This window comes from Pagrus pagrus, assembly GCF_965226575.1.
Source record: "Pagrus pagrus genome assembly, chromosome: 1".
Lineage (NCBI taxonomy): Eukaryota > Metazoa > Chordata > Actinopteri > Spariformes > Sparidae > Pagrus > Pagrus pagrus.
The window spans coordinates 15,104,082-15,124,308 of NC_140185.1; the positions used below are offsets into that span (position 1 = coordinate 15,104,082).

Below are 20,227 nucleotides of genomic sequence, written 5' to 3' on the forward strand. Positions count from 1 at the left end.
TCATTTTTAATTTGCTGATTTACACACTGTATACACATATGTTGTGAGACCCTCACTAAGGAATGACACGCCTTACGCTTCCCTGTTTTGCATAAACAGATAAACATGTTAATTGTGGAGGGAACTTTGTAAAGAAGAAAAGCCCAGTAGATATTGCCCAGTTTGAACATCCACAGCACATAAACAACATTCGCCAGTGCTGCCAGCACTCCTATTAACGATCGCGCCGCTCTGCTCTCCAACAGATCGGCCCATAATTTAAAAGTGACTCATTCAAAGAGATTTTCCCTGCTACCAACTTAGGTATAAGAGGTCCTGCAATTCTTCTTTCATCTTCTGAGAGGAATACTCATTTTCTTGTCAGTAAAAATTCTGATTTTCAATATTTATTTCACTGCTTTTCACTATTTCATGGCTTTTTCTCTATATTTTACTACTTCAATTAGATGAAACAGAGGACAATGACATGTTTTTCACTGTTTTGTCTCTGCACCCCAAAGCATCAAATTTCAAACGCTGAATTTAAAATTAAACTGGCTTCAAGCATGTGTGAAGACATTAAAATCGATGTTGGATGAAACATGGAGGATCAGTGTATTTCACATCCAGGCAGTGGAACACTGAACATACAGAGAAGGCAACCAGGTTTGTTTAACTTGCTGAATAAATAAATTCACATCCGTGCAAAACAGACTTTACTGGAAATTTGTAAGGTCGTATAGTGGCTATTGATTCCCGATAGTTTGGTTCATGAAAAGGTAGGCTTGGAGAGGAAAGCTTGGTGCTGCTTCTTATTTATTAACTTGAATGATGTGACAGCTAATGTCATGGCTTCCTCCACTGCAGACTCTCTGGTTCTCTCTGTTCTTTAAAAGGTCAGCACTGTCCAAAATGGTTTGCAGGGTTTGTCCTCTGATCGCTATTCTATTTTTTCCTAAAACTTCACTTTTAATAACACTGATGTGACTGAGCTCTGAAGGAGGCAGGGAGTACAGGGCTTTAGTATAGAAGAGCTTAACTGAGGAAGATACCAAATGACTTCAGATGTCAAGAATCTGCAATACATTTTTAAATATTATGACTTCATTTAAGTTTCTCTTGCTGTAACCTGAATGTTGGTCCCCTGAAATTGGGGAACTGTGTGAAAAAACAGCTACAATTTTTACACCGTTCATCTGCATTGGATGGAAAGTTTAAAGACAACATTGGTTAATAAACATGTTTTGTTTCATTTTGACTCAAATGCAGGGCAGTAGAGAGCGAACACAACGTGAACTGCACTGAATCACCCTCTCATGTGACCTCGGCGATATTTGCATCCATTAAAGAATTAAAATACGGTCTAGTTTGAAGATAAAACACCTTTCCACCTGCATCCCACCTATTTTTTTTTTATCATCTTTCGCACTTTACTCATTAGAGCTCACAGACCTTTAATTATCTCACTGTTCTACACCCCCACATACACAAACACACACACTCATACACACGCTTGCCTATTGTGTACATTTTGTTTTTCATTAACTGCAATAAACTCATTACCGTCCATATTTAGAAGTGTTATGTGGAACAGAACTGTTTCATTATCAAAGTGTTGGAGGGAGGAGAGAGCAAAGAGAACAATAACAACATGATACAAACTGTCACTGCCGTCACTGTCTTATGAATGCACCTGTACATCACACTATGTTTTTTTGTTTTGTTTGTGTGCCAACAACAGTCAGTGCTGTCAAACATTCTCTGGTGCATGATGTCAACTTCTTAGGCTTGATTTTTTAAAAATTTAGCAGCTCATATTATGCGGTATGACACAAGTCAGTGACTAAGATGTACATCAAAACACACTAACACAATCTATAGTAACAATCTTTATGGTAAGGTGTGAAATAGTCAGATTCTGGTATGGTCTAGTTATGACCAAATATATAATTACTGCATTTTGGCTGCATTATCTATAAAGATTTCCTTAATTTCTTATTTTAAAGTATTAATTGTTCCCTACCTCTTTAGATTGTTGTAATCGGACTGCTTGCAGCTTTAATACTCATTATATTTCATTATATATGTATATTACTCATGACTAAGTCATTGCATCAAACTGAGACATTACACGTAAGTACCTTCGAACATATTTTGCCGGAACCGTGCCCCAAATATTTGACATCTTTGGACCCTGTCTAGAAATTCAAACAAGTTTCTGTAGTTTTGAACAATGCTTGTCAGCTCAGTGCACATTTGTTACGATGGATCCACCAAGAATGAGGAGGTGAAACTGAACACCTGACTGAAAAGAGTATATGACTGATCTGAGATCTGCGATAATCCACTGCACCAATTGTAAGCGCATAAATACCAAATTCCACCAGGCCTCTAAATCTCGTTTTTATGGAGAGAACATGTTATTTAAAACCCCATTCATCATCCACCTCGTAGGACCTTTTTTTTTTTTTTTAGATGTAATAAAAGCTCATTTCATTCACACACAGACAATAATTCCTGCAGCTCAATAGTCTTATAAAGGTATTTGTTAGCGGGTGTGCATAGACAAGTGTGTGTGTGTGAACAGCCCTCTGTTCTCTTGGCACTGAAGTGGACAGGTGACCTTCCTGTGGTATAAAGTACAATATGCTATGCAATATGAGTACACACACTCACATACACTCCATCAATCTTTGTTACAGCTACAAGAAGGAAAGCAGCCAGCAGACAGCCTTTCACATTTCCCTTTGTTTCCTTCCATTACAACGCAAACGAGAGCACTTAGTACTTTCTGCAGGGGTTCACTTCCGCCCCGTCGGTGGATTTTCCCAACAGGCATACTTGAAGACTTTATGACAGTCTATACTGTGAGGAGCTGTGAGTTTTAGCACACTGAGGGAATGAAAATTAAAGCACACATAGTTAAAATGATCCCCCCAGCTCTCAGGACAATGCTCTGGCCTGCTCAGCTTTACATAATTACACTCTACTAACCTAGTGAAAACAACATCAAGGAAGATGTCACATGGGGCATTTACATTAATGTGCCCTCAGACTGAAACAACAACCAGGGGTTGTGTTTGTTGCTACCTGATAGTCTGTGACCAGTTAATGTGCAGAAAATTAACAACCTGCGAGATTAAAAGAGCAGTTTAAGTGACCACAGAACAGCCGAGCACCAACAAACACATGCAGGGCCGTTAGACATCTTCACTAATGTTTATTCACCTCTGATAATTGCACCTAAGAGTGTGTGCTTGCTACAGTAACTTATTGGCATGATACAGGATCTAAGAGCAGGACGAAGATAAGGTTTGTGTAGGTTTTTAAAGGTTGACACTGTAAGCATAACATATATTCAGTGATTTAGTTATTTAGACATCCAAGTTGTTTAAAGAGCATTAAAACAACTATATTTCAGTGTTCAAGCAGAACCTATTTACATGTCCAAATATAATCCATATTGAGAGAACAGTTTTATGTCACCTGGATGTCCACTTTTCAAACATTTTTATGCCAGTTTTAACTTAGATGCCTGAACAACTTTTGACCTCCAAATCACCAAGTCTGTGCATGTTTAAGCTGTTTTCAGCTAATCTCATGAAAAGACCAAAACTAACAACTAACATCCTGCTAAGAAGAATTATGTGTATAGCCGAACAAGAGCCACAGTGTAGCACTGTTTGAAATATTCCTTTAACATGATGAAACTAGCTAATGTCAATATATTAAAGGCTTAAGTGCTGTAAATGAATGAAAGTGAGAACAAAAAAGAAGTCAACACATTCTGTAGATGCTTTTCATGCTTGAAGCATTTCATTGAGCTGAGAATGGATATAATGCCAGGATAGCTAGGTTTTTAAAAATAGGTTAAGCATTGTGCACCCCTTAATACAAGCATTACATTCCTACTAAGTTTGAAGTCAAAAGAGTTTTTGATTGCTGTAATCATCCTTCTGGCCCTGAGGTGATCAACAAGCTAGTAAGACTCATTGAAAAACATAGCGAATTAAAATCTTGTTCAGTGCCGTCTAAAGTTAAGTTGATGCTGATTTCATGACGGAAATTCAGGTCCAAGAAAATTGTCAAAAAATTTGGAAGTTATCCACTGGATTTGTCTAACTAAAACTGTACTCCATGTCTTCCAATGGAGTCACACTGGGAGGAGATGACTTCATGTCACAGGTGTCATTTACACTGGACGCTTATGGACATGTCCCCATCACTTTTTCTTTTTTTTGAAGTATATTATTTTTATTTTTTGGCCTTTATTGATAGGACAGCTTCAGAGAGATGACAGGAAACAGAATGAGTTCACAGGGCACGTTGAGTTGAGTATGTTGAGTGTTTTCCTAATACCAACTCTGAGACTATGCCCTATTGATGCAACATGTTGTTATTTTCTACTCTGACCTCATACCAGTACCACCATTGTTTAAAATGACATATGTTGAAGACCATTTAAAAAATGTTTTTCTATCTGAGCCCCTATATCCCCACCGCTTTTCAACACAAAGCGACGTTCTTGCTTCTCTGGTCAGTAATGACAGGAGGAATGATGACAGCAACTAGGAACATTTTCAACATAGGTAGACTTGAAAAAAATCAGTTGTGTCTTTACTAATCCTATCACATACACACATACTGCAGTACATTATGGTTCATACAGTACATTAGCTGTTTGAGAAAAGTATTACGGAAGACACAATGTACGAACTGAGAGTTCACTGTTAGGTCATTAATTCAGATTTTGATCCTTTGGATCACTGCATTTCAGAAAATAAATCTCAAGGATCCAACAGTGGATCAGTGGCAGCTATATGAACCCACTGGAGAAAGACAGGCAACCCCAAGGATCAACGTGGGAGAAGATGAAGAGATCAGTCAAAAGTTCGACTCTGTTCCCACTGGCTTTATATTTAGACGCTCTTAACCTCCCATTGAGCCACAGTATACACCACAGAGGAGAGGAGTCAGTGGAGCAGTGATGTGTTTTATTTCACAGGAGGGAAATGCAGCAGAGAGGGAGATGGAGATGGAAGCGATGACAGAAGATGGAGACAGATGTACATGACAGACATACAGACAAATAGTACGAGAGTTTGACAGATGTAGGGGCAGGATGAGAGTGAAACACAGAGAGAGAGACCATGTCGTGCATGAAGGTAAAGAACCTTCTGTGCAGCTTGTACAAGTTGCCTATGGCAACTCTTCAGGGGAAAGTAGTTTGCTTCTATAACACAGCTATGAATAACTTACTTTATTACACTGGTATTTGCTGAGAATGTATACAACATTAGTATGATGCATGCATTTAACGAAAAGTATGTCAACTACTATATTTTTTTTTAAAAGACCAATTTCTAGTTTGAAACACAGATTTGATCTGCCAAAATGTTCAGGATTTTGTTCATCCGTCATATGGTTTAGTACATATTTTGCTCATATCCAGCCCAGTTGCTGGGATAAAATGTTGGCATTTGACAATTCTGCAAACCACAGATATGTTCACATTTGTATGTGTCATAGGCCTATGTGCCATATTAATATTGCTACGAAACGTGCCATATCACATTCACATTACATGAAACCTAACCAGATCATAAGCACAGCATTATCACAACATACAAAAGAAAAGTCAACCTGAAGAAACATAAAGTTGCAATATAAAGAAATGTAAAGTTTTGTGGTTTGCAGAAATGCACTTTACGAGCATTTATTCTGGCAGTTGGGTTGTTATCACTTCCTCCCTTGTAGCAAACTTTAAAATCTAAACATTTGTTATAGTAAACTACAGAGTCATTAGGGGCTCAGCTGTACAGCGTGCGGTATACATGTACATTATAGAAAAAGGAGAAGAGAGAAAAACAGTTTGACATCCAGAGACCAGCGCAGAGTTCGACATAGAGGAACAGAGGGATTTTGCACTGCATCTCATCTGTAGCAGCCTCGGGCAGCAGCCAGAGGGCCACAGGAGGAGCCTCATTACTGGGATGATGTGTTAGTCCATATTTTGCTCCTCATCTGGTCCTCACTTCAACACTCTATTTTCTTCTTTGCATAATCTTTCCCCTCCCCTCACCCCCTCCACGGTGGTTCAAAGAGAAGCAACAGAATCATTCTGCAGATGCAACACAGTCATTTTTTTCCGAACCAATCCTGCACTTTGCAAGCCATCGAAATTCAATTTACAGACACAAATGTAAAGTATGTGCCAGGTTGCATCAGCGAAATATTACATTCACACATACCATTTCATTTTCAGATAATAACTCTGAGGAATTAGTTTGCCACGCTAATTCATTTATAGATATTTGACTGTGTTTATTGGGAGGTTAATTAGTCCTCAGGTGATTGTCAGCCTGCATAAAATGTGCTACATGCTGATTGCTTCTCAAAGCTTAGACACACACATATGCAGACATGTACACACTCCAACACACAGAGCTCTGAAATTATACATCAGAGGGAGTGAAGGTTGTCTCTGGTTCAATAAAGGACATTTTTCAATTTTGATTTAGATCCAGACGCATAAGAAAACTCAATCGGGCTGTAAGTAGAAAAATATCATGTCAGACAGCACTATGTTTCACTGCTGTTAGAAATACTGTGCACTGAATGTGACAATAAAAAAAACATTCAGTATTTAGGTAATCCGATGTCAAGGGCAGTTATTAAAAAAAACCCAGATTCCATTGATATCGTGGAATCAATGATATGTAAGTATCTAAAGGGAAACCATGGCAACGTGGTGTGAATAGCTGACCTGTGGTGCTCTATGGTGGCATAATGAGACGGCAGTGACAGAAAGTGTAATAACAGATGAGAGGAGATGAGAGGAAAAATAATGAGAGGATAATAGTGAGGAGACAAGACAAAAGAGGTATAGGAGGAAAAGAAAGAAAAGAAAAAGGAGGAAGAAAGGAAAGGAGGAGAAAATGGAAAAGAAAACAGAGGAGAGGAGAGGAGAGGAGAGGAGAGGAGAGGAGAGGAGAGGAGAGGAGAGGTTGAAATAATCGCAAGATCAAAAACGATAGATGGGAGGAGGAAGCAGGAAAATAATAGTAAGGAAAGAGGAGGGAAAAGAGGAGAACAGAGGAGACGCAGGAAGGCGGAAGGGAGGAGGATGTAAGAGCAAAGCAAGGACGGGAGGGAAAAGGGAGGATGTGAAAAGAGAAAAATTCAGAAAGGAGAGGAAGGGATTGGGATGGTGCATGGAAGTGAGGAAGAAAGGAAGGGGGAGAGGAAGGAAAATGGAGGAGGTGAGTGGAGAAGAATTAGCTGTCCTTTTTTGACAGCTCTCTTGGGATCCTAAATCTCTGCACTGGCCAAATTCAAACACAGGGATTTAGAAATAGTGCATGTGTGTGTGTCTCTCTCTTTCAGAGGGAAAGCGAGAGAGACATTCAAGGGATTGCTGCTGATCCCTCAGAGACCGACCTAATGACCATTCCCACTGATGTCACTTCTGACACTCGATAAAAAACAACGTGACGCTCAAGCTGAGCTTTAATTAGGAGGGACAGCTGAACAAGCCTGACAGGTGAGGGGTCGGGGGGGGTCCTCAGGTCTTACCTGTCTCACAGCGGCGTCCTGTGAATCCTGAGGGACAGACACACGTGTTGGGAGACACACAGGTCCCTCCGCTCCTGCATCCCTCCTCACAGAAGGCTAGAAAGAGAAAGAGAAAAAGAGATGTATCAGTTCGGTTTGCCTTCATATCCTCGATATCACAGCCGCAGCACAAAAAAAAAAATGCCTTTGAACTCCTGCAGTTTAAGGTTTCATGAAGACATTACAATGTGCAAAGTGGTTCCCCTGACTACACTTTTAAAAGCGGTACAGCAGTTCTGGGAGGAAACACTGACACGTTTGTCATCCACATGGGTTTATAAATGATGTTTTTATGTTTGAATGCGTGTGTAGTCAGGAGGGGGAGTGCCGCGGAGCAACCTGATAAAATATCTTCACAAGATCTGAAATGTCAATTTTGTGTACCTAAAAGAGGCAAAAAAAAATCACTACAGTTTTAGTGTTATTACCGATATCTCCTCATACACCCGTCCCCTTCAAATTCATTTTGCTTTATTGAAAGTGTCCTATGTGAAATTTGTCTTTTAAGTGGTCATCATAGAGGACAGCTTCTCCATGTGGCTTTAATTTTAGAGTAAAGTGATGGGTAAAAATGTCAACAGTGCTACCTTCTTACCTTTTTAAAGCCTCATTTAGCTCACTGTTTTGATTTTACAGCACATTTATTTTATGGCTCAGACTAAGCGCTCCCACCAAATCTGTTTCCAGCATCAGCAGCAGCAGCAGCAGCAGCAGCAGCAGCAGCAGCAGCAGGCAGTTGTTCAGCAGAGATCTATGACATACACACTGTGCACTACAGTACCACTGCCTGTCTGTCACCAAACAGCAAAGTTTACAAGCAGCTGGTGAAAGAAAGTGAAACAACCAGCAGCTAAAAAGAGAAATTTGTTGGTGGTGGAGAGACGAAAGGAGAGCAAATTTTGTTCTTGGACAGATAAAAGCGACTGTTTAAAATCCTTGTGCTTTGACTCTTTTACTTTGAACTTTTAGGTAACTAAAAACAACACTCAAGGTTTGTTTTATCTATAAGAGACAAAGATAAAACATAACCAGTCATCCAATGCTTCCACTGCGAACCCGAGCTGAATATTGTTTCTTTTATTGTGTGTCTTCTAAAAGCTCCACGGTGCTTGTGACAATGATGTAACAGATTTAACTGTGGATACTCAGGCTTGGCACCAAGGTAAGTGGACTCCTTTGATACAGCACACTTATCCTGAGAACGGTGCAAGTACTTTAGAAACCCTTGCATTCACCCACCCACACACCCACACACCGACACACACATGTTCAAACAGTGATTGTGGCGGAGCTGCCATGCAGGTAGCTTAACTCTGAAGCAGATTTAAGGTTCAGTCTAAAGCATGACTTGCTTTACCACCTGTTGTGTCACACTTAAAAATAAATGTGAAGAAATCCTAGGATGCATGGTTTTGCTATTTCACATTTTCTCTTTGAGAGTTTAGTTTGTGTTGTTGTGTAGAGGGTCGTGACACTCACAAACAACAAACAGTCCTTATGCAACACTGATCATTCGACTGTGCTTCCCAAAACGATCCAACTGACTGTTAAAAAAATGGCTGATGAGTGTTCCTGACCTGCCACCACTTAAGTTAAAGTCTGGTCAAGTTAAAGCCCTTGAAACTACTTACTGTGGTTAAAGTTAGAGAATGATCACTTTCAATGCTTAAATAAACCAGGGCTCATGCTTGATGTACATGTAATGCTAGCAGTTGAAGTCATACACTTCCTACACTCGACTGTCTGCACCTACTTTACACCTCCTCCTTACAGAAAGTGCCCGGACATATGAGAAGGTGGCACAGTGAAATTTAGTTTTGTGTTAGTGAAAATAAATACTGCAATACTGAACTGGTAAAAAATGTTGCTGTTATAAAATGTATGATGAACATTACCCATCGGTTTGTGGACTATTGGTTTGAAGCCTCGAATCTGGTATAACAACTGTCTTTTTGCTGTAGGGCAGGCACCTACGCAGTTGCCACATCATAGGTATGGCATAGATTCAACGCAGAAGCTAAGATCAAGCTTACATTTACAAAATGAACATCATGCTGTATGAGAGAAGACTTAAAACTAACAACTTAGACCATGAACTCATTAGGAAACTGTTTACTGAGGTAATAAATCACTAGTAACGAAGGTTGTTTTCTCCTAAGCTTACATACATTTTCTTTGGCTGAGAATGCAGTTTTAAGGCACATCAACATTGGCTTCAATTTTCAGACTCAGAAGCTCAGTCCATATTTTATAGAGTCACGGCCTCAAAAGCACAGCTAAAATCATTAAACGTATAAAAAAGCTCAAACCTGGCTGAATAGGAGTAATAATGTAGTCTCAGGTCAAATGTCTAACTTTAACAGGCCATAATGACTCCACCACCAGTCAGATCTGATTAAATTTGGTTAGATGATGCATATTGTTATTGATCGCTGACAGAGGTGTCTGCATCAGTCATGAGGCGACATTTCAATTCCCTACTTAACAGTTACTTTCAAATTGTATCACTGCGTCTGTGCAAACGTGTATACAACGATCCCATCACATTTTGCTAGGAGCAGGCTGGCAGTCCGTATGACTGGGATTTGTCCGGATGACACGTGATACATCAACGTGGCCGAGACAAACCCACAAAGGAGAAGGAGCAGGTTGAGGAGAGCTTGTAGAGTAATGTTCTCAACAAAACAAAAGGACGAGTGAGTGTAGAGACACAGTGAGAAGGAGTAGTTAGTCAGTGCTTAAATTGAGGAGGATTAAACCGAAAAGAGGGCAGACTTAATTGAGCAAGTTCATTAAAGTGAAATTACTTTGAGTGTTTCTAAGCTTAATTAATGACATGATTTGAAAGATGAGCCTTAATGGGCTGAAAATCTATTTATGGTCACATACATAGGGTGACTAAGTGTAATATCTGTGTGTGCATGTGTGTGAGTGTGTAATGTATGTGCGCCAACTTGTCTCCCTTTGGTTTATGAATCCAAAGAAACATTTTTTAACACCCTGGTGTTTGGAAAAAAAAGTGCTAAATATACAAATGAATGCACAAGTGCAATAAATAAAAACATATTCCCATGCCAGAAGCTATTAGAGCTATTAATTTGACTGGTTCCGCGACTTAAGAAGTTCTATCAGGCCCTCATTAGGAGCATGATTGCCTCTGTACTAATAAAGCTCACACTTGAAAATTAATTACACTTATATTGACTCAATCTATCTCCAGCACTAATTATCATTTCACCACCATCAGCATAATGCCGCCTGCCTATCGAACTAATGACTTCCAAAGATGAGGGGGCTTCGATGGGGGTGGGTTTGTTGAATGTTTTTTTAGACTCGCATTTTTCAATAAACGCTTCTGGCAACGATTTTCTTGCCCACAGACAACCCCCAGTTTCCAGAGGCCTCCAGGATTGTACTCTTGCCAGTGACAAAAAAAATCAAAAAAATCCCAGACACATAATTTAGACCACTGGCATACAACAATTCTCTACCGAAACTCGGCTTTATCATCATTATAATACTGCTGCTGCGTAATCCAGTCAGATTAAAATGAGCTCATATTAAAACTCACATTTAGCTACTGTTACACAGATAAACTGATCATTTACAATGTTTAGTTAATTGTATTATTTATATTATTTTGAATTAGAGTAATATAAATTAACACAACTTCACTTCAACTTGATGTGCAGACATTTTTATCTGAAATGAACCACAAGTTGTAGCATCAACTGTCATTAACTACCATTTGTTTGAATAAAAAAACAATAAAATAAAAAAAAAACCTCATACTTGCCCGGTCGGCAGGATATAATGTTTGCAGTAATTCTGCAAACCACAGATAAGTTTGTACATGTCATAGGCTACATACCTTTTTTTTATAATTCGTACAAAACTTGCCATATCACATTCACATTAAATATCTATTACCTGACTTTCACATCAGGAGGTGGAGGGGATGGTGCTGGAGTTACAGGCGAGGAGGCTGCCAAACCAGTGACTGCTGTTCAAAATATATTTCAGCTTTTGTACAGTAAGTGTGGAACCACTGGATATTTGTGATAAGGGACCACAGCGTTTCACGCGTTTCAATATTTGTAGGCATGACACCACTTAATATTTTCAGGGATAACTTGGGATAATTTCAGGCTGTATTTGTGAAAACCAAAATGGACTATTTTTCACAGGAAGTTGAGCCATCTACAGCCGTGTTTGTGGGGACTGAACCGGGTGTTCCTTAGGAGACCTTGGGACATTTCCAGCAGATTTCGTGGCAACCAAAGCAGATATTTTAAGCCAACTCTTGATGTTTTCCGAACCATGACCAAGTGGTTCTTGTGCCTAAACCTAACCAGGGCATAAGCACAATGTTGTGACAATAAAGAAATAGAAAATTTAACCCAAACCAAAGTAAAGTCCAAACATAAAGAAACCTTTGCAAAATTTAAACAAGTTGTCGGTAGTAAGGAAAAATTAGTTATAGAGCCAAAAAGTGTTCTACCATGCTGTAAACATGGTTATTACTGCTGTAAATTTGGGCATTTTAATTTGGGGTCTAAGGGTATTGACTTGCTTTTCAAGCTGCCTCAAGTGGCCATTTGAGGATCTGCATTTTTTTTTGCATTGGCTTCATGTTTTAGCCCTGGAGGCCCACCCTGCGACAAAATGATTTGTTTTTTGTAATTTCAAGTGAAATTCAGCGATGTTGAAAACTTTTACTTGCAGTTTGCAGTGGTTTTCAGCCACAAATGTCTGCAGATATGGTAAGGCTATGGTGTGCATTTATCTATACCTGTTTGAGATAGTGTTCACAGTCTGTCATTCAATTTACAACAGGCACTGGTGTCCTCAAAATCGCTTTTCTAGGTCTTTGGTGGATCTAGTACAGCATCAGCTCTCTGAGGGGATTTCTTCTGTCCTTTACAAAATAAGATTGAGAAGAAAGTGATGTTGCTGTTCCACAACCACAGCGGAGAACATCCCATACCACTACAGAGGAGAAGGGGTATTTCACTTCCTCGAAGACAACCTTACAAAGATGAGAGGTACAGCTGCATTGTATTATGGTCTAGTTCCTTCTTCTGTGTCATATAAATCGATCTATGTTTCCTCTTCTCACACCAAAACCCAGTGTTTACCATTGATGCATCAGATCGTATCATGCTCTATTGTTGCTGGAAATTTCTCAAGCCTCCACAAAACTTTGTAATCTCACCTCTGACTTACACAAAGCATCTCATCACTTCACCTTCCTATGTCTTCCTCTCTTCTTTGTGTCCCTTTTAGTAACTCCTATTTATAATTCCCATTTTTTTTCCCAATTTCTCCCCTCCACATTACATTACCAGGACCCCCGCTACAGCGAAAAATAGTCTGTGCTGGGGCTGCGAGGAGAAGACAGCCCTCCTTCATTGTCATCCCTGTGACCTCCAGCAAAACTATCTCAGGCTCAACTGAGCCTGTTGCTGACTCGTGACTTCTCGAGACATGCTTATAACCACAGATTTGCTATTTGAGTTTCCCATTATGGGCCTAGATTGCTTTCCAGTGGGTGGTGAGAATGGAATCATTCCACTCTGTGCCATGGCTAACAGCCGCATCCACGGTCGTTGGGTGTCCAAGGATCCATCCCAGAATTAAGAGCAGGGGTATCACAGAGAAAGCCGGTGGATATTCAACAAATTCGTGTAAGTACAAAGAGAGAAATAAAGAGATTTGTAATTCTATGGTAGAATAGAACTGAGCTAATAATTAGCGTCCCATGAGGGTAGCACAGCAGTGATATGCTCCATTAAGACATCGTTGTCTCTTGTTAATGATCATCATCTCTTATTTAAAGTTCAAATCTCAAGAGTTTGCAGCTGCATTTTAAAATAGTTTTAATTTTGGCCCTAACATTGAAACAAATGAAACTCGTATAGTGAAAATAGTCACTCAAAGCCCCAATTTGTGCCTCTCATACAGTAATAATAGCATCCCATTGGCGTTACAGTCATAGGTATCCGTCTCTATAACAGATAGAACACCTGAGACATCCCTGTTTGAAGATATTCCCAGAATCCTCAAAGGCTCCACCAACCATCTGGATGAAAAAATATTCAGTCTGCTGTATGATAAATAAAGATTTGAACCTTTTTCCAAAGTTCAAGACAAAAATAACATGGGAAATCAAAAGTTGGCTCTGACTCAATTCTCTGTTACTTAATCCAAACAAGGATGGTAGCCATGCAGTTGCTGGATAGGAACCTGGGAAGCAGGTTAAAAGTCTTTTTGATGGTGCAGCAGATGGAATATATTTTCATCCAGATGGTAAGAAAAGTCTTTGAGGTAACACTAATGTAGAGGCACAGACTAGGGTCATAGTGATGAAATAGTATCCAGCTTTTGAGCCATTTTCAGCTTATTTCAAGTGAAGAGTGTATTTTTTATTTAGAGCAACATTATGTAATTTTTAAAAACATTTTTTACCTCAGAATAAAAGCTCCAAAATCATTTTGATGGTCTCAATGGATCTCAATCACCCATCTCATAGAGCAGATCTGTTTCAAAACATCTCAATATGATCTACCAATCTTGGAGACTTGTGTGAGACTGCAATCTCCTATATTATTATGTTTCAATACTAATTTTGGTTTGTTTTGCATGCCTTTAATTAAGAATAACAACCACAAGACGGCAATAATATTACACATATCTCCTGTCAACTGTAAATCAACAGCGATCAATCAAGGCCCCTGGTTTCACCATCAATACACAAACACACAGAGTAAATGAACCTATACTTTTGGTAGTATTTCTGATATCGCTCCATAACATTTGGTTCTAAAGACAGTGACAGACTGAACAGAGGTCAGAGTCAGTTTGGATTGTATGGCTGTATGTCTCAATAATATTTAAGTACTGCTGGCATCTTTTTTTTCAGTCAGCCACTCTCACCAACCCCAGCAGCACCAGTAACAAGCTCCGACAGACCCACTGTACGCTACAGTACCTGCCAATCACCAAACAGCTGACATACAAAGTTAGAGACTATAATTGGTGAGGAGAGTTAATCATATAGTAGCTAAAGAGCCAGATATTGTTCCCAGGAGTTGGGGACCACATTTAGCGCGTAAAGGAGAGTTATTTGGACTTCATCAGTTAGTCAGACATCATCATTAGCATCACCAGACTAATTTACAAATGAGTATTAAGGGCTGTTGACAATGAGAGTGATCACGAAAACAAAAACTATAATGTGATAACTATGATGTGAGCATCCACACTGATCAACGATTACGTTCTGCAAATGCACGCTCCATCTGTGTTGGCAGCTAAGGGAAATTCTCATCTCTCATCTCATTTTCTTTCCGCTATTTCCCTATTGGGGTCGCGGGGTGTTGCCGCTTTTATCCCCCCTTTCGGGGGGTTGCGGGGCTACTGGGGCCAAATCCAGCTCTCACCGGGCGAAGGCCAGGGTGCACCCCTGGATGAGACGCCAGTTCATCCAGGGCCCTCTAATGGCAGAGGCTGCCTTGCAGCTTGCAAGGTGCCAACTGCGCATCAGGAGCAGTTTTAGGGGTTCAGCATCTTGCGCAAGGATGCTTCGGCACGTAGCTCAGTTCCACCCAGGGGAGCCGGGGTTCAAACCAGCAACCTTCTGGCTGCTGGTCACCTGCTCTACCCACTGAGCTACAGCCGCCCTAGCTAAGGGAAATTAATATTGATAACTTTTACTGCTGTATGTTGTGCAGAGAAACAAAAAGAAAACTCCCAGAAGGATATGGCTTTCCGATATTCTTCAAAGATGAGAGGAGTTAGGAGAATCAAACACTCTTTTAGGAGAGTAATCGTCTTTTCAAAATAAATTTTATTCATAGTTTCGGCTGAGTCAACATCAGTTATCCTGCTCATCAATATAAAGCGCCTCAAAACAAACTTCAGAGACCCTTGCTCTTCACTGTCATTGTCATTAAATTGTGGTGTGGACTCTGCCATCCGATGAGTTGGAACGATTTATTAAACGATGTATTAAAGTTATAGTTATTGTTCCTGGTGTGGATGGCCCTTAAGTCTGGTCCCTCTCAATCCATTATTGATTTTTAATGGGCATTATGAACACAAAATACAACAGGACAGACCTCCAACAAATGGAAAAAAATGGCAGCCTTACACTAAAAGGTGTTTCTGAAAACACTGAGGTGAGTAGGCAATGCAGTATCAGAATCTTGATTCATATTCGATCAACACTGCCTAGTTTGAGAGTTTAGCCTGATTTTTGTGAGCCTGGTCGGACCTGCAGAACACTCCTCTGTCAGTCATCGTATCAAACCCGCCCCATAGTTGTGGTTGGCCCAAAACAAACCAAGTCTCAGGGAAAACTGTGAATGGGATGAATCGGCAATAGCTCTGCAAATTTGTCTGGTTCTCAGGCAAGGTTAGACACAAATTAATGATAATGTTCTCCGTGTCTGCTGGATGTGTAAATAAATGACTGTTTGCTAAAAAGTTTGCCATAATGATTTTAAAAGGTGATAATATGCCAGAGCTGTGTTTCTGTCAGCTTGCTTTGCAATTTCCCAGCCCCGTTGTGAGCAGAAATCAATTAATGCAGCTTTTAAATCGAAGCATGTCTTCCAACAGATGCTGATATCAGGAAGAAGAAGAGGGCGTACAATAAAACACATCACAGAGCGCTCCTGGACACACCATCAGTTGTTCTGACGGAGGAACAGAGGGGTATCTAGATAATGGACTCCTCCTTCCTCTTCCTCTCTCCTCCACAAACTCAATCTCTGCAGGTTATCTGTATAATATCTGCATAGTTCCTTTGCTAATGAATTCTCAACAGCAGGCTTAAATGCAGAGGTAGAAGTCCACCGTCAGCCTGCGAGGAAGAGCTGAGCAGGCCAGAAACTGAGCCGAGAAAGAATTAACACAAATCCATTTACTCATACAAATGCCTCACTTTGTTATGCATCAGAGTGGAGGCAGTTCACCCTTGGCTGTACTCTCTGTTGGGCATTTACTGAACATCACAGATAATGACCACACTTACAAGACAATAAGGACTCGGGCCAGGCGGTCGGCATGGATTAAAGACGCATTAAGGCAGATTTTTACTGCCATCGTGTATCTGCAGAGGGTTGAAAGGGTGGTTGATCAATACCGCTGACACGGCAATTAATTCAACCAGGTGCTCCCAGAGATTTCTCGCTCTGGAGCGAACCTCCTCCACATCTCAAACTGCTCGAGGATGGAGGATGGGCGAGCGACAAGTATTTCGATCCATTAGGGTTTCCGAGTAGAAATGTAAATTACAACGCAATTCCAGGAATATCTGCGGTGACACATTATTACATGTTCATAATTCTCAGAAAATATGTTTTTACTCCTATTTAAGGCCACCATTAGCTGATCCAGACTGTTGCACATGGAGTTACTTAAAATGTTTTTCATTAAAAAGTGCAAGTGGGAGGGATTCTAAACCCGCCAGTGATCTACAGTAACCATAACTCATTACACCTACATAATATCAGTAGTGTATGTGTTTGAAATGTTGCCTCCATAACCAGATGGCAGCAGAAGATGGAGCTAACACTGATGTGCCATTAGTTTATGTTAGACAGGGAGACTGAAAAACATGAGCGAACTGACAACCAGATTTTTTTTCTGTGCCACGTTTTCTAGATGTGAAACAGCTGTCAATGTTTAAATGGCCTTCTGCGCTTCCTACTTTCACCTTAAAAGCATTGAAAGTGCTGTTTTTTTCCCCTAGTTATTAAACTTTAGGCAGCAAAATACAGCTACATGTTCTTGTGTATAGTGTCATCCATTACCAGATCAACCTGCTTAATGCCACTTTAATATCAGAGGATCGCTGTCTCGAGACTTAGCCTGATCTCTTAAAAGCATGTTCTATAATCTTCATCCAAAGTCAATTTTTAATTTTTTTTTTTTTTTTTATAAATATCTACAAGTAAGAGGCTGCTTTAGAGTACCCACCAATGCTCTAACTTAGGCTCCTGCTTGGCTTCACATGCATGATGATCTGGTGGGTTATGTAATCAGATTGATACACACAAGCATATCATAAACTTGCACCTGGTTTTAATGATAGAGGTAATAAATGATATCGCTTTACTAATCAGGGAAGATTAAAACAAGTACAAGCAAAGAAAGGAGCAGCTTCAAGATATGTGAGCCAGAGCCAAACACTAATCCCTCAATGAAGAAAAAAAAAGAACAAAGTATTTTAGACTACTGTCTATTTATTACCACAAAAGTTGCTTTAATGAACTATGGAGATGGAGTAATGTACCATCTGAAAAAACACCTGTGCTTGCGTGGCATCAGGATAGAGTCTAAAGAACACGTACGATTATACCGTAAGACCTCCCTCACCAAACGACCTACAGGATGTTCATATTTTCCGTATAAGCAACCTCCTCTGGTTGTGAAAGTAATGATGTCTGATGTCAGTCAGAATCAGAGGTGGGTGTAGCAAATAGAAAAGAATAGAATATTATTATTAGAACATTGTTGTCTACAAAGATGGAAAGAAAGAACGCTGTATTGATGTGAATGTGTAATTTACACATGAACACACTAAGAAAACTAAATCAAAAACAGGAATGCTTACAGAAAGTTAGACTGACACCAGTTTGCAGGTTTACAACCTGATTGCTTACAATTGTCAAATGTGGTTTCATTTAACCAAGACCACCATCTTTTCCTAAATCCTCAATCAAGTAGTAGAAGTCGTTATTCGTTAAAACGTAGCCTTTTCAATGCATGTGGGCCTTTCGAACTTCTGAACTTCTTCCAAGGTCAGGTTATTCAGAAAATCAGTTTTAACTGGTATTTGGAAACGACGAAGCAGACATTCACTACCTGATTTGTAGCGTATGTATCGTCAGTTTTGTGTTCATAGTTTGTTTATTCCCACTGACTGGCCAAAAGAATCAATTAATCCAGGTTGTATTATATATCATTTCAATTATTTAGTTTGGGATCAATAACTCACTGGCTTGAATTCAAAGTTCGGATTCTTCAAGTTAAGAAGAAAGTTAACAGAGACATTTGTGCTTAGATGTGGTGGCTGAGTGTAGGCATGTGTCTCTTTAGAGCTGTATCTGTTTGTTTGAAAACTTGCCCAGTTGAAGTCCAAATGAAGATGAAATATGTTTCTCAAAAGAGTTGGGTGAAGATAAGTTTTCTGGATTCTGTGAATAAATAAAAACTAAATAACTGCAAGCCAAAACATTTCTCTTTGTTGGAAAAGTTTTGTTTGGTATTTTTTTATGTAAAACAAAACAAAAAAAAATCAATTCCTGAATAACAACTGAATAAAAAACAAAACCCCCCCAAAAATATATTTATCTCACTACTTTTTTCCCCCGACTGAATCAGTGTGTGGCAAACATTAACTGGCTGTTCACGCCACGTCTGGATGATTTTATCTATTTTCATCTGTGGAAGAGTCATGGGGGCATGAACCTATCAGATCAGCGAGGATGGGAGGAGCAGGAATGCCCTTGGCAGCTGGATGCGAGGAGCTTTCATAACCAAGGGCCGTGCAAGACGAGCGACTCCCTCTATTTGAATCCATTACCAACACACACACACACACACACACACACACACACACACACACACACACACACACACACACACACACACACACACACACACACACACAGAGGTAGGCAAGCCAACACTACTGTTTCCCCCAACCTCTGCTGTTTCACTGATAAGATGAAATTTACTGCTGAGGCGAGATGTAGAGGTGGAAATACCCATGACACATACTGCTCGAATCTGGAGGAGAGATATGCATCACGTCAGGTCACGATGTGAATTTGATTTTGTGTGGAAGATTGTGTTGAAATAATGTCACTTGTTTCTCCAGATTGCTGTTTTTTCCCCATTACATTCAAGTACGAGGGAAAATTCACTATTTTTTATTTACATTCTTCTACAACATGGATGTAAATCAATAAAGAGTTGGTTCATTAAACACACACACAGTAACACAAAATATCATAAAGCCATTCACTTTAGATGTAAGAATTCTGCCTCATCCCCAGTACAAAGAAAGCAGATAGAGTTTAGCTTGCAGTGCATCAAAACATTCAAAAGCAACATGTCTTTCCAGACAGGTCCCCTTCTTTACTGATCATAACAATTGTAATGATTGTAATACCATACACTTTCTATTTTTCAATGCGGTAAATAGGATTTTTCAGAACCAGGTTGGATGAACTGACCATTTACTGTAAGCCTTATTGTTTTCACTTTTCTTCAGAGTTTTTGCAAAAAAAACACATGTAAAGTATGTAATTTGGAGTGAATTAATTATCACTAGATTACTGGAATCGACAGTCATACTGCTATTTAAAACAAATTTCATCACATGATCACCATATTTTGCTCTAATTTATAAACATAATTTAAATGTTGCATACCTTTCACTTACAGTACTCATGACACTCGCAAATGTAGTTTTACAGTGTGTTTGGTAACTTTGTTTTCACTCCCTAATTAATAGTTCAGATCAAAATCTAATGAAATCTCTGTGTTTCCACACTAATTAATTCTGTACAAAGATAGGGAGCATAAATAGCAAGCAAAAAAAAAAAAAAAAAAGCCTTTA

General features: G+C 39.5%; 1 protein-coding gene across 2 annotated transcripts in view; it reads right to left on the minus strand.

The window, feature by feature from the left end:
• LOC311259594 (protein kinase C-binding protein NELL1-like) overlaps nucleotides 1-20,227 on the minus strand; it is a 282,733-nt gene that overhangs the window by 26,187 nt on the left and 236,319 nt on the right. For both annotated transcript variants that reach the window (XM_084356830.1, XM_084356829.1), the window contains one exon: nucleotides 7,555-7,650. In XM_084356830.1, coding sequence (XP_084212956.1) covers nucleotides 7,555-7,650 — 96 coding nt within the window. The remainder of the gene's footprint in view (nucleotides 1-7,554; nucleotides 7,651-20,227) is intronic.